Below are 12,303 nucleotides of genomic sequence, written 5' to 3'. Positions count from 1 at the left end.
CTTACCTTCGGGGTAGACCAGTTGTTTCTGGTGTTCATGAGCTCCCTGTCTGAGAAGGAAAGAGTTCTCTGACTTGAAAACAACCCCAAGCCCTAAAATGTTCTCTTCCTCTCATGCACAACCAGCTTGATAACGTGTCTCAGGTGAGAGTGGACCAGCCCTGGGTCAACCTAGGTTATGGGAACGTTACATCTGCTGAGTTAGGGGCCTCGTCACACCTGTTCTAGTGTAAGTTGAGGAGGATGGGCCTGAGCTCAGGGCAGCCAACAGCCTGTGGATGTCACTCCTTGCTCCGGGCATAGCTTCTCGCAACAGGATTCTTGGGAGGGCGGGTGTGGAATGAGAAGGCTGTGGCCGGAGTCCAGTCCCACCAGTTTCTAGCCTTTTGACCAGACAAGCCATTTAATGACTCTGAGCCTATTTCCAAATCTGTAATGACAGAGATGACAATGCCTACCTGGCCTGTTTTGATGGGAGCTCGGGGTACCTCTTTGCTCTCCTGACATCTTTCCAAAGCCAGTTCCATGAGGGCCACGGCAAGCATGGGCAGGTCCAGTGCAGGTCCCGGGAAAGGGCGGTAGGTCCACACTGGCTCAGATGCCCAAGGCCTGGCTGGGTGGAGTGGGCCTCATTCTGAGCCATTGGAGCTGCCTGCCCGCTGCTGGCAAAGGCCAGACCCTCCTGAGGGCCATAGGCTCGGTTTTCCCAAAGCGCTCAGCCTCATGTCTGCAGCCCCTGCCTGGTCACCATGCAGTGTAGTGGCCAAGGGCCCTCTGGACCAGTCTGAGTCCCTGTGGTGGACATTATACTCGGTCATTATTCTGGAGGGATGCTGGGGAGGCCTGGGAGCACGCCGCTTTCTCCGTTGTTGTGGCAGTATTACACTAGCTATGGTTTCCATGGTACAAACCTTCGCTCTTCACTGTTGCTCCTCCTACGTCTCACCCCGAGGGGACTGCTGTCAGCAGTCAGGGACACGTGTGCACATACATATATGTATGCATACACACACAATCTATGAATCATGCCATAGGTATTCTGTTTTTCAACTTGCTTTGTTCCCTTAACACAATGGTCAGCAAACTCATTAGTCAACAGAGCCAAATATCAACAGTACAACGATTGAAATTTCTTTTGAGAGCCAAATTTTTTAAACTTAAATTATATAGGTAGGTACATTGTTATTAACTTAATTAGGGTACTCCTAAGGCTTAGGAAGAGCCACACTCACGGGGCCAAAGAGCCGCATGTGGCTCACGAGCCTCAGTTTGCCGACCGCGGGCCTTAACATGTCCCTTTTTTAAGTCATGTCTACATATACACCTATATTTATGACTCACGTGTGATTTTTACCCTATTTCCTCACTTAAAACATCTCCACCATTGTCGTAATTACTACTCTAACGTCTACATAATTTCCCCTTTTTTTGCTGTGTACTGACTCACTAAATCCTCTATTCCATGAAACACCTTTGTGTGTATCTCATTGCTTTTGTGGAATTACTTCCTTAGGATTCACTCCTAGGGCCCGCACTGTTGTGCTAAAGGGTATAAATATTTCTGTTATTTTTTACATTCATTTCCTAAAAGGTGGTATCAATTCACTATGCCATGAAGAATGCCTTTCTCCCCCCTGGACTGCCACCTAAATATTGTTGGAGAGACGGGGTGTGGAGAAGAGCGAGGAGAAAGGACCTGGTAGCGGTGACTTGAAAATGTGATGGCTTCTCCTTGTCTGTCTTCTCAGCACGACCAGCTCCACGGCCAGCAGCTGCGACACGGAGTTCACGAAGGAGGACGAGCAGAGGCTGAAGGACTACATCCAGCAGCTCAAGAACGACAGGGCGGCGGTCAAGCTGACCATGCTGGAGCTGGAGAGCATCCACATCGACCCTCTCAGCTACGATGTCAAGCCCCGGGGAGACAGCCAGCGGCTGGACCTCGAGAATGCGGTGCTGATGCAGGAGCTGATGGCCATGAAGGTACGGGGATGGGGGGAGGGTTCGAGAACTCTGTTCCCGTTTACTCCACTGTCATCGGGAGCAGGAGAGCAAGGCCCCTGAGACAGGTCAGCTGATGATGAGAAGTCAGCCCTTTCCTGCTCAGAAGCCTCCCTCCAGGGGAACCCAGCGCCTCGTTGTAGATACGGACAGAGAGTTCCAGTCAGGGGCTCCTTTGGGCCGGGGGTGTTCCTGGAGGGGTGAGCTGGCCGCCTCGTTCCCCAGGAGAAGCCACCTCAGACCTCTGCAGCTGGAGCAGCCTCTGAGGCCAGCGAGCAGGGCAAGGCGGAGGGCAGAACTTGGATGAGAGCCGTTTCCTGACACCCTTGTCCCTTGGGTGCCGTGTGGACCCTGCTCGGATCACAACACCCGCCGGCGCGGTTTGCTAGGGCTGCCCAGTTAGTGTTTCCTGGTGGATCTCCGGCAGTGCATCCTGGCTGAGGCGGCGTCTCTGGGGCAGGGGGTGCTTTCTGGGACAGCGGGTGCCCCTCACCAGGAAGTGTTGGTTAAGCGGCCGCCCTTCAGCAGTGCACATTGCTCATTTCCAGCCGGGGGTGCCAGGCACAGCCTTCACCCGCTACGTGCTCTCAAGAGGCAGCTCTGGTATGATAAAGATTCAATCTGGGATGTCTTCCCAGTTCTTGGCACGGAGCTTGGAATGTCCTGAGGGACAGGAGGGTCTTGGTTAAGTCATGAGACGACGTGGAAGGCCCCCGATAGCTTCAGGACGGAGGTGGTCGCTATACGGACCACACACGTGATGAGAGGGTTGACACTTTCAGCCTCTCGACCTCCAGGGAGGGGAGGAGGGCTGGAGATTGTATGCCATTGCGTGGCCAGTGGTTTAGTCAACCAGATCATGACACCCCGATGAGAACACTGCTACTTGAAAAATAAAATGTGGACACATCATGGAAATTTTCTAGAAGAGCAGAAATTATAGAAAGCTTGGAGAGAAGCGCCCCATCAGACCCTGATGGGGGCAGTTGTTGCCAGCGTCTGGCCCAGCCCCCAGCATCAAGTCGGCGCCCCTCCCCGCGTGTCCCAGGGTGTGTGCGAGGACTCGCTCACCGTCCCAGCTCTGGCAGAAGATAAGGTTGCATTTCCCCATTTCGTTCCAGACTCGCTGCTGAGAAACTCGAGTTTCCTGGGGGTTTTACTTCTCGTGTATGGTCTTTCATGAACACCTTTTCATTTCCAGTGATTCCCTCGGCTCCTTTTCAGACCCACTCCTCTTTCTTTAAATATCCTATCCTCATTACAATTCCTCTTCCTTTATCCCTTTGTTTTAAATATTTATTTTCTAATTTTTCACTTGTTATTTCTGGTTCTTACAAATGCTGCTTCTGCTTTAACCCGACTCACTTCCACTTTCTGTGTTTGGGGGAGAACGTTTGCACCAGCTCATCTTTGGTGACGCTGTGTCTGCCGTGGGTCCTCGGGCCCCGGGGGGTAAGTGTCCTGGCTGGTGGTTCTGCGCTTAGATGTGTTGGGACCTGAGGGCACGCGAGGTCAGGTTCCTTTTGTTACATGTGTGGCTTAGGATTCCTGTTCCGCGTCCACGCGTGGCCCAGGGGTGGTTCTGATCCCTCCGAGGCTTCTCTTTCTCTCCCACCCAGAGCCAGAGCAGCGGCCAGTTCGCCTGCCGCATCTCTGGGAAGGAAACTTCCTCGTCTCTGATTCTAGGCCGCCCTCTGAGTCCTGGCGTGTCGGGTCTCAGTCCTGGCTCTGCCCTGCCCTTGAGTGGGTGCTACAAGCCCAGGTCCCGGGCCTCAATCTGGGCTGAGCTCCATTGCCAGCACAGCGGCCGCCTTACCTTTCCCTGCAGGCGTTTCCTCTCCCATCACGGGCACCCACCTTTCCTTCTTCCAGGCTTGCCTTCACATTTGTGCTGGATCTGACTGTCCACGTTAGCTCAGTGTGCAGAGTTCCCAGGACCTTCAGAATCCTGTGCTTTTGGCAAAAGATTAGAAGGGCTCAGTGTATGAAAACCCTTCATTCTGGTGTTATGTCTCATCTTCAGGAAAGGTTTGGCATCTCCTCTTGGGTAGTCGCCGAGCACATTGCCTTCTCCGTGTCTCATGGCCCCCAGTCCTGAGTATTATAAGCTGTGATGGGTGCCCGCTAGGCTTTCCCCCCGGGGCTGGTGTATCCAGGGCAGCGCACCAGGCGTGAGGCTTGTCACCTCAGGTGAGGGTGACTCCGCGGTGACGAGTCAGTGACCGTGGCGAATCCCTGTCAAGGCAGTGACTCAGCATTGGGAAGACTCCCTTTAAGTAAGGTCATGGAGGCAGCTGGGGAACCTGGTGGTCATGTGATGGTGGGCACAGGCTAGAGCTTGGTGGCTAGGAGCCTGGGTTCTGAGCAGATGGCCTGTATTCACACGCTGGCCCACAGTTCACCCAGTGGGTGCATTCCCTCTGTGTGCCTCATTGTTCCATCCATAAATGGAGAGACTCATAATACCTACCGGAGGTTGGAAGGATTAAATGACTTACTTTGTATGAACATCTAAAGCAGTGGTTCTCAACCTTCCTAATGCCGGAACCCTTTAATACAGTTCCTCATGTTGTGGTGACCCCCAACCAGAAAATTATTTTCGCTGCTACTTCATAACTGTAATTTTGCTACTTGTTATGAATCGTAATGTAAATATCTGATAGGCAGGATGTATTTTCATTGTTACAAATTGAACATAATTAAAGCATAGTGATTAATCACAAAAACAATATGTATTTATATATGTGTTTTCCGATGGTCTTAGGCGACCCCTGTGAAAGGGTCGTTCAACCCCCAAAGGGGTCGCGACCCACAGATTGAGAACCGCTGATCTAAACGGTGTTGCGCGCTCACCAAATACGGTGCTTATCATTGTTGTCGGGCTCTTGGTCCCGGCAGGGCACTGTCCCATTTTGGACTCACACTTAACCTCCACAAAAAACTCTACCCTGGGTTCTCTAAGATACTTTGAGACGTTACTCATCAGTAAGTCACCAATGAAGGACTCTGTTTCTGTTGCTTTCATTTGGGGGCAATATCATTGTCAGGGGCGCTCCCTTCCTGTCTGACTCAGGTGCAGGGCACCAAGGTTGCCATCAGGGGTGAACAAATATGTGGGCTGGTGCCTTGGAAAATGGCAAAGCAGACCCTACGTTTTGTGGGCGACCCTCCTGTCTAACCTCTCTGACCGCTTAGTCTCCGCACGCTAGAAGATTGGGTCCCACCCAGGCAGCAGAGCCCTTTGCAGGGGGCAGGGACGGCATCTGTTAGAAAGTTTCTCATGGTGACCAGAATCTGCTTGCCTGGATCTTCTGTTCACTCATCTCAATTCTGGTCCATAGGGGGCAGCACGGGGCTTGTCTACAGGGCAGTCCTTCAGGTGCCCTGGGACAGCTGTCATTCTCTCCCCGCCCTTGTCCCCAGTGCAAGGGAATAGCTACCGCGGGTCCATGCTTATAGCCGCAGACCCTCTCACTTGCCTGCCTTCCCCCACTCTGTATCCATCTGTAGGAGGAGATGGCTGAGCTGAAGGCCCAGCTCTACCTGCTGGAGAAGGAGAAGAAGGCCCTGGAGCTGAAGCTGAGCACGCGGGAGGCCCAGGAGCAGGCCTACCTGGTGCACATCGAGCACCTGAAGTCCGAGGTGGAGGAGCACAAGGAGCAGCGCATGCGGTCCCTCAGCTCCACCAGCAGCGGCGGCAAAGACAAGCCTGGCAAGGTAGGGCCAGAGGGCTCGGGACCCCCAGGGCTCGGGCCTCACTTCCTGCCCCCTTCCCACCACTCACTGCCATGTATGTGGGCAGGGCCCTGGGCCTCGCTTTCCTTACTGGCGTAGGACCTGCAGGCCCTTCTAGTTACCTAGCAAATGCTGGCTCCTCCTGCCCTCGGCTTGTTTCAGGGCATATGGGACTGCTGGTCTAAGGAGCGGCGGCTTCTCACAGCCCGCATGTTGCGGGGGGAACGGTCGTGCCCCTGGGACAGAAGCCACTTGCTGATGCCATGTGGCCATGAACTGTCACCCCCTAAACAGCTAAGACTTTGGAGCCTGCTGCCCAACGCGCCACAGCTGCACCCTGCTCTCCTCTCCCTCGTCAGGAGCCAGGGCGTCCATAACGTGGCTCCAGCGGAATTGTGACTTGGTCCTGGCCAGGCGCTGGGGGCAATTCCGGGTTTATACTCCAGTGGGGGACACTGTGGAGCAAATAGAGGATCCTAGCACAGTGACAAAATGTCCCAGTGGGAGGATCGCTCCCACGTGTGCTGGGAGGCCGCAGCCCAGACGCGGAATCGGGTTTGGGGGTTCGGGACCAGTTTCCTGAGCTGAGACCCTGTGGAGAGTGGGATGAAGAGGGTTGGGGGGGAAAGCAAGTCCACTCCAGGCGATGGAGTGCCTGCAGGGAAGAGGGATGGACACGTTGGCTGCAGACCCAGCCGCTGTGCTCTCCCAGGACAGTGAGGAATCGCTGGAGGGTTTGCCCCGGGGGTGGCACAGCGTGGGCTTTGGGAAGGTCACCTGGCTTGCCAGTGCACCATGCAGCTTCTGCCGCCGTGGGCAGGGCCTGCGCAGTGCTGTTATTAGAGTAGGCCCGGCTCGGGGAGCTGGTTTCCTGTTCCATGCCTACCCCGTGAAACTCTCTGTGCAACCCTGTTTATTAGCAGTCACCTGGGGACAGAGCCCGAGAGACAGAGCCCCAGTGTGTGAGCTCTCGGGGTGTGGTGGGAAGGGCTCTCGGGGGTCCTGCCAGAAGCCCACAGAGCCTTTTCCCCTCCTTCCTGGTATTTATTTTGACTGAGGGAAGCACTGTTTTGTGGAATGGCTTCAAAGTACAGACGTCTCTTTGGTGGAAAAGGCCGGATGATTTTTTTTTTAACACTAAGCAGCATATAAAAGTATGTTGTTCAGGTAATGAAGCTAGAGTAAGCTGATTCTCTTGTCCTTCAAATATTGGAACCATTTACAGTTTCAATAAAATCTCCCTTCTGGGCTATTCATTTTCTTATTTGTTGGTAGGTGAAGCAGACTGTCCAGAGCCAGGGTTGGAGAACTGTAAGGAGTCAGTCAATCCTTCAGAGTGTTCGAGCCCTACAGACTCAGCTGCACCTCCTTATCGTGGCCACTGAAGAATTGCAGTGCGAAGGCAGAGACTAAGGGCAGCAAATGGTGTGGCGGGGTCCTATTAACACTTCATTTATGGACTCTGAAATGTGAATTTCGTACGAATTCTACACATCACAAAATATTTTCTCGATCTTTTGACATGATTTTAAAACAATTCTTAGGCTGTGGGCCTTATAAAAACAGGTGGCAAGACAGATTTGGATCCAGGACATCCACTCTTGCTCTGTAGATAGGGTCCCTGTTGAAAGACTTCCCCCAGACAACAAGCTGGAACCAAGTCTCACCCAAGTTAGGGCGTTAGGTCTTTGCACTTCTTGTCTCTCTGCAACAGATACTACCGCGCATGTTCCGAGAGAGGCATGGGGCGAGACAAAGCTGTCCCTGTCTTTAGGAGTCTTAGGAAATGTTCACATCAACGGGAGTTGACATACAAAAAGGGAGGCTTCTGCAATCTCCCAGCGCCCATGGCCTGGGGTGGAGGTGGGGGGGGACTGGGTCTGCAGGACTTGGAGAGGGAGGGAGAGCGGTGCAGGTGGAGGGCCAGGTAGAGGGAGGGGACCCCCTGGGCGTGGTGGCGTTTCTATATCCGAGGGCTGAGGGAGACACAGAGCCCTCCCGTCGTCTGGATTTCCAGCACCAAATTCGCACTTCTGTGCAGCTCTCATCCCAGCACCATGTAACTCTGTTTACATCAGGTAAACGAACACCTACAGCGGTCACAGGTGTTTTCTTCGCCAGCCTGGGTGCTGTAGGTGCTCAGTAAAGGTCTGTTGAGCAAACCATCAGATGAGCACCCTCCCCAGGCCACTGTCCTGTGCAGCGTGGCTGCGGCTCTGTTAGAGCCCGCGGACGGGTGTGATGCTGTTGGAGGAATAGTGTGACTCTGTAGGATGTGGGAGTTCATTTGGTTTGGAGATGCCAGTGTCCCGGTCAGATCTATCACATGGGAGGGTGCACTCCTGCTTTCCTCCTCCTTTCTGGGTTGCCTAGGGATTACACTGACCTCGCTAAGGCTCCTAACGGTGGAGAAGACTGGTGCTCTCCCCAGGAGAAGTGGGGCTGGGGGAGGATTCTCACCTGCTGTTCCCCACTTGTCTCCATGAGTACGAGAGGCTGGCTCAGTGGTGAAGAGCCCTGATTGGCAGCCCCCGACCTGGGTTGGGATCCTCATTTCTCCCTGTCTTGGCTGGAGACTTGGGGCAGTGTGACCTCGGCCTTCATTTCCTCCTGGGTAGCATGGGGATCATGATAGCACCTACCTCAGAGTATCACCATGATGATTAAGTGAGAGGATATGTGTGTGGCCACTTAGACCAGTGCCTGGCTCCCAGGGAGCGCTCCGAGCCCACAGGGAGTGGTCAGCACCCACGGCCAGCCTGCGGAGGTCGGAGGTCACGGCCACCTAGGGCAGAATTGTCACTTCCCATTGGCTCCAGGTCTAACAGGCATGTGCTTGCTGTTCTCAGGAGTGTGCTGACGCTGCCTCCCCAGCTCTCTCACTGGCCGAACTCAGGACCACGTACAGCGACAGTGAGCTGGCTGCAGAGTTCACCAGTGCCATCCGTCGGTAAGCACCCTTCCCAGGACCCCAACAACCACTGATTCTGGGAGCGAAGCTTTACTCCTTCTCTTGCTGCTCAGGCCAGCATCCGGGATCAGGAAGGCAGAGCTTCAGCTATATCACCATGGGGTTTGGCTCGCAAGTTGAGTTTCCTTTCAGTAATGAAACCTGTCGTCTCTTTAGTGATGGGTCCTCCCTCTGTCCGGTCCTTGCAGGTGAGACGTGGAGAGCCATGTGGGCACCAGACCTTTCAGAGGGGGAGTGACGGGTGAGGGTGTAGGTGTCACCTGCAAATGGAGAATGTCCCTTTCACTGCTTCTTTGTTGTGTTGTTGCCTTGGCTGGAACCTTCGGGATGGTGTTCAGCGGCGACGATGGAAACGGGCATCTTGGCCCTGTTTGCAGCTTCGGTGGGAATGCTGCCTCCGCAGAGCCGCTCCTTCCCGCCAGCGGCCCCGTTAGTTCAGCTCTGGGCATTTTGGTGACAATCTCTGTCATCTCTCTAGTGCTGTGCTGTCCTCCTGAGGAGAGTTATTATGTGGATTCTAAAAGGCTACTTTGCCTGCTGTATTGACAGTTTCCTCACATCACATTCTCCTTAGAGTTGAGTCTGGTGACTCTCTCTTGGGGTTGGTTCACAAGCTCAAGTTCCCGGGGCCCCTAGCGGCTCCTTAGGCGGCATCTCTGACCCGGGCCCCTCCCATCCGCTGCCAGCACCTGAGGCTAGAGCCCGCGGGGCCCCGCCTTCCCTTGCAGTCTGTGCTGTGGTTTCCTTTTACGAGAAGAATGAACGTCTTCCTTGCCTTTTCTATGATTGCTCGTCATCTCTGGTATAGAAAGAACACTCCTTTCTAACATGTTCAGGGATTTTTAAAAACACATTTCCCATCCTTTCTGGGGTTTGGGATGAGAGGGAAGGAAGGCTAAGGGCACAGCCTGCGGCCCTGACCCAGCCGGGCAGTTTAGTTTACAGCGTGGCCTCCAGGCCGACAGTGGACGGCAGGAAGGCTGCCTCATGGGAACTTCATTACCCCCGACTCACTGTGCCTTTCGTCTTTCCTTCCAACTTACACTCGCCCTGGTTTTACGCTGCCAGTGCCTCTGGCCATGTGGTTCGATTGTAACTGCTTGGGTTGAAGTGGGGAGAGAAGCATCCCGGGAGAACTCTCAGCGATTCGACAGCTTCCTGTGCCAGCAGCATGGGGGCAGACCCACTGCCTCTTCCCACTGGGGGCCTGTGCATATATATGGTGTCCGTCCGCTAAGCCCCTTCATTGGTTAAATTTTCCAAACCTCAGAGGCGTTTGCGGGCACAGGAGGATGCAGGTTCTGCTGACTCCATGCAGAGATCCCATGTACTCGGTCGGCACAGTGGGTTTCCGATAACCAGCCTCACGTTGGTTAGCATGGACTTCTTCTCATCAGGACCCAGGTAGATGGAGCCAGGACAGAACCCACAGGGCCACAGGGAAAGAGCAGTCACATGATTGTATGGTAAACAGAGCTCAAAAATGGGAATAATCATTTCATGAGTTTATATAATGCAGACACCTGAGGGCTAAGGCTTGGGGATGTTTTTATTGTTAAAAATCAAGTGGAAACTAACACCTTCTTTGAAGGAATTAAACCACTGAGCTAGTGGTTGAAGTCAGTTGAGGGAAACTTCCCAGCATTTTCAGAAACATTTCTCCCTTAAAAAAGGAATCTGTGGGCCCGGGCATCCAGATTCAAGATGTATCATGCCGTGTTTGAGCATGTTATATGATTCCACTTATTTGTATCTTCCTCTTGACATTTTTCCAAAATATTAAATAATAGATTACAATGAATAATTTGGAGGAAATGACAGGGTGCTATGATGTTACAACTCTGAGACATTTGCTTAGGTGGGTGGGCCTCTCGGAGGAGATGACGTTTAAGCTGAGATGAGGAAGAAAAGTAGCTGAATGGAGGAAATACATTCCACGCAGAGGGAAAGAGCTCAGTGTGTTAAGAATTGATGGGATTCCTGCGTGCAAGGGGGAGAGGGTGCCAAAACCTGGGTAGGCAGGAGGCAGGTCATGTAGGGCCTTATAGGTCAAAGTAAGACCACAGACTTCATTCCAGCTGCAGGCAGAAGGCACTGACGGGCAGTCGTCATATTAAAAAGTTCTTCTGGGTGCTCAGTGAAAACCAGACTAGTGTGCAAAGGGGCAGCGAGAAACTATTAGGAGGCTCTGTGGTCACTCAGGGGAGAAATGATGGCCCCTGGGTGGCTGTGGCGTAAGTGGAGTTTTGGTAAGTGGGGTTTGCTATTGAAGGGATGAGGAGATCCAGGGCAAGGGACGAGCAACGGCTGACTCAACCGGTGTAGCAAGTGGGCGAATGGTGTTGCCATTTGCTAACAAGGGAGGAAGAGTGATTTGGGAGAGCATCTCAGAATCCCACCTTAGACGTGTTAAATTGAAGATGCCTGTGAAGCAGAGATGTCAAATAGACAAGTCCAGAGGCCCAAGGAGAGGCCAGAGATAAAGATTTAAGAGTTTTTAGAAAAATAAATGGGAATGGGGAGAAGAAACAGTAAGCTACAAAATATGGTCCAAGCCCAGGTCTTCCATACGCTGAGTATTTAGGGTTGGAGCAGAGAGCGAGGAGTCAGTGCAGGAGCCTGGGGAACTCGAGAGGAAAACCATGCTCGGGGAGAGGAGACGGCCCGACGGGGAGTTCAGGACAGTGGAAACTTTGGATGTGGCAGCACCGAGATCGTTGGTCACCTCATGAGCAGTTTCAGTGGAGACAGAGCCAGGCAGGGTTAACATGTACAAGGAAGGTGGGGAAGAGGAACTGCACATGCAGACAATCCTCTCAGTGACTAATTCCGTGTAATGACCAATTGCTAAGAAATTCCAGGCCTTGTGGCTGCATGGCTGTGACTCCCTGCGGTCTGGTCTGATTACAGCAACTCTGAGAGGTTCCTGGTGGCTGCAGAGCCACTCACTACCTCATCAAGCCCGGGCTCTGGCCCTGGTGACTCCCCCAGCTGCTCATTGGGACTTTGTGATTAAAGGAGTGCAGCTGGCCTTTTATTTCAGGGAGAGTGCCACCTCCTCCCTGATTGCTCGGAGAGCTCCGCCCCAGGCTCCCCAGGCACAGTGACCAGCATGGCTGGCCGCGGAGGTCTGTGTGGCCCGGTGTCCTGCCCAGCTCACTTTACTGGCAAGTCACCTGGTTTTTCTCATCACGTGCAGACTCCCACCAGGAGTCTGCCTCACATCCCCTGCCTAAAATCGTGTTTCACTTAAAAAGAAAGAAAAGCATCTCCCTGTCTGTGTGGTTAGAGTAAGATTCATAGGACCTTTTGTGACCAGAAATAACCTTCATTTTTGGTGGAGCGGGATCACCTGTACCTGAAATCCATGTGCGTGCTGGTGATGTGGGTGTGCCTGGTCAGTGTGGTCCAGGACTGTCTTTGTACTTGGTGATACAGGCGTGTATCTTGCATGCTTGCACTACTGGGAGTAAAGAAGCAGGGAGGTGAGGATGGGATCACACAGTTCTGGGCATTCGAGAAAACCATTTATGAATGTGTTACTATTGAGGGAGCAGATGGAGCATGTGTTTAATTTTTACTTTCTCATCTTTGTGG

The 12,303-nt window shown here is 53.1% G+C and overlaps 2 protein-coding genes across 5 annotated transcripts in view; one reads left to right on the top strand and one right to left on the bottom strand.

Moving 5' to 3' along the window:
- The window catches only part of MCC (MCC regulator of WNT signaling pathway), a 237,668-nt gene that overhangs the window by 214,965 nt on the left and 10,400 nt on the right, over positions 1 to 12,303 (top strand). For all 4 annotated transcript variants that reach the window (XM_036308048.1, XM_036308049.1, XM_036308046.1 and 1 more), the window contains 3 exons: positions 1,748 to 1,982; positions 5,511 to 5,717; positions 8,585 to 8,685. In XM_036308048.1, coding sequence (XP_036163941.1) covers positions 1,748 to 1,982; positions 5,511 to 5,717; positions 8,585 to 8,685 — 543 coding nt within the window. The remainder of the gene's footprint in view (positions 1 to 1,747; positions 1,983 to 5,510; positions 5,718 to 8,584; positions 8,686 to 12,303) is intronic.
- Positions 9,558 to 12,303, bottom strand: part of DCP2 (decapping mRNA 2) — a 97,756-nt gene continuing 95,010 nt past the window's right edge. Inside the window, exon 14 of the mRNA XM_036308052.1 lies at positions 9,558 to 9,568. The gene's annotated coding sequence lies outside the window, so the exon portion shown is untranslated. The remainder of the gene's footprint in view (positions 9,569 to 12,303) is intronic.

The sequence above is a fragment of the Myotis myotis genome, unplaced genomic scaffold, assembly GCF_014108235.1.
Source record: "Myotis myotis isolate mMyoMyo1 unplaced genomic scaffold, mMyoMyo1.p scaffold_m19_p_5, whole genome shotgun sequence".
Lineage (NCBI taxonomy): Eukaryota > Metazoa > Chordata > Mammalia > Chiroptera > Vespertilionidae > Myotis > Myotis myotis.
Note: the sequence above shows the minus strand (reverse complement) of the source record. Positions and strands in the feature narration are given on the sequence as shown.